Source organism: Lottia gigantea (genome assembly GCF_000327385.1).
Source record: "Lottia gigantea unplaced genomic scaffold LOTGIsca_99, whole genome shotgun sequence".
In the NCBI taxonomy this organism is placed as follows: Eukaryota; Metazoa; Mollusca; class Gastropoda; family Lottiidae; genus Lottia; species Lottia gigantea.
The window spans coordinates 721170-721879 of NW_008711185.1; the positions used below are offsets into that span (position 1 = coordinate 721170).

At 24.5% G+C, this 710-nt stretch overlaps 1 protein-coding gene across 1 annotated transcript; it reads left to right on the forward strand.

Annotated features, from left to right (window-relative positions):
- Nucleotides 1-235: 235 nt before the first annotated feature.
- On the forward strand, nucleotides 236-478 carry LOTGIDRAFT_135574 (hypothetical protein; the record flags this gene model as incomplete). Its single annotated transcript, XM_009069151.1, has 1 exon — nucleotides 236-478. A coding segment is annotated over one exon (243 nt), but the record flags the coding sequence as incomplete, so codon positions are not given.
- Between the last annotated feature and the right edge of the window lie 232 nt (nucleotides 479-710).

Sequence of the window (710 nt, forward strand, 5' to 3'; positions counted from 1 at the left end):
TTAATCTAAAGTTATGACGCAGGTAATGTACATCACAACTAGTGCTTGTTAAACCAATTATACCACAATATCACATTGCATGTCCTGATACAAAGACTATGCTAAAAAATATATCATGATACAAAGACTATGCTAAAAAATATATCACGATACAAAGACTATGCTAAAAAATATATCACGATACAAAGACTATGTTTAAAAATATATCATGATACAAAGACTATGCTAAAAAATATATCCTGATACAAAGACTATGCTAAAAAATATATCACGATACAAAGACTATGCTAAAAAATATATCACGATACAAAGACTATGTTTAAAAGTATATCACGATACAAAGACTATGTTTAAAAGTATATCACGATACAAAGACTATGCTAAAAAATATATCACGATACAAAGACTATGTTCAAAAATATATCATGATACAAAGACTATGCTAAAAAATATATCACGATACAAAGACTATGTTTAAAAGTATATCACGATACAAAGACTATGTTAAAAAATATATCATGATACTAAAACTATGTTAAAAAATATATCATGATACAAAGACTATGCTAAAAAATATATCATGATACAAAGACTATGTTAAAAAATATATCATGATACAAAGACTATGCTAAAAAAGATATCACAATGCAAAAACTATGATAAAAAATATATCACGATACAAAGACTATGTTAAAAAATATATTACAATA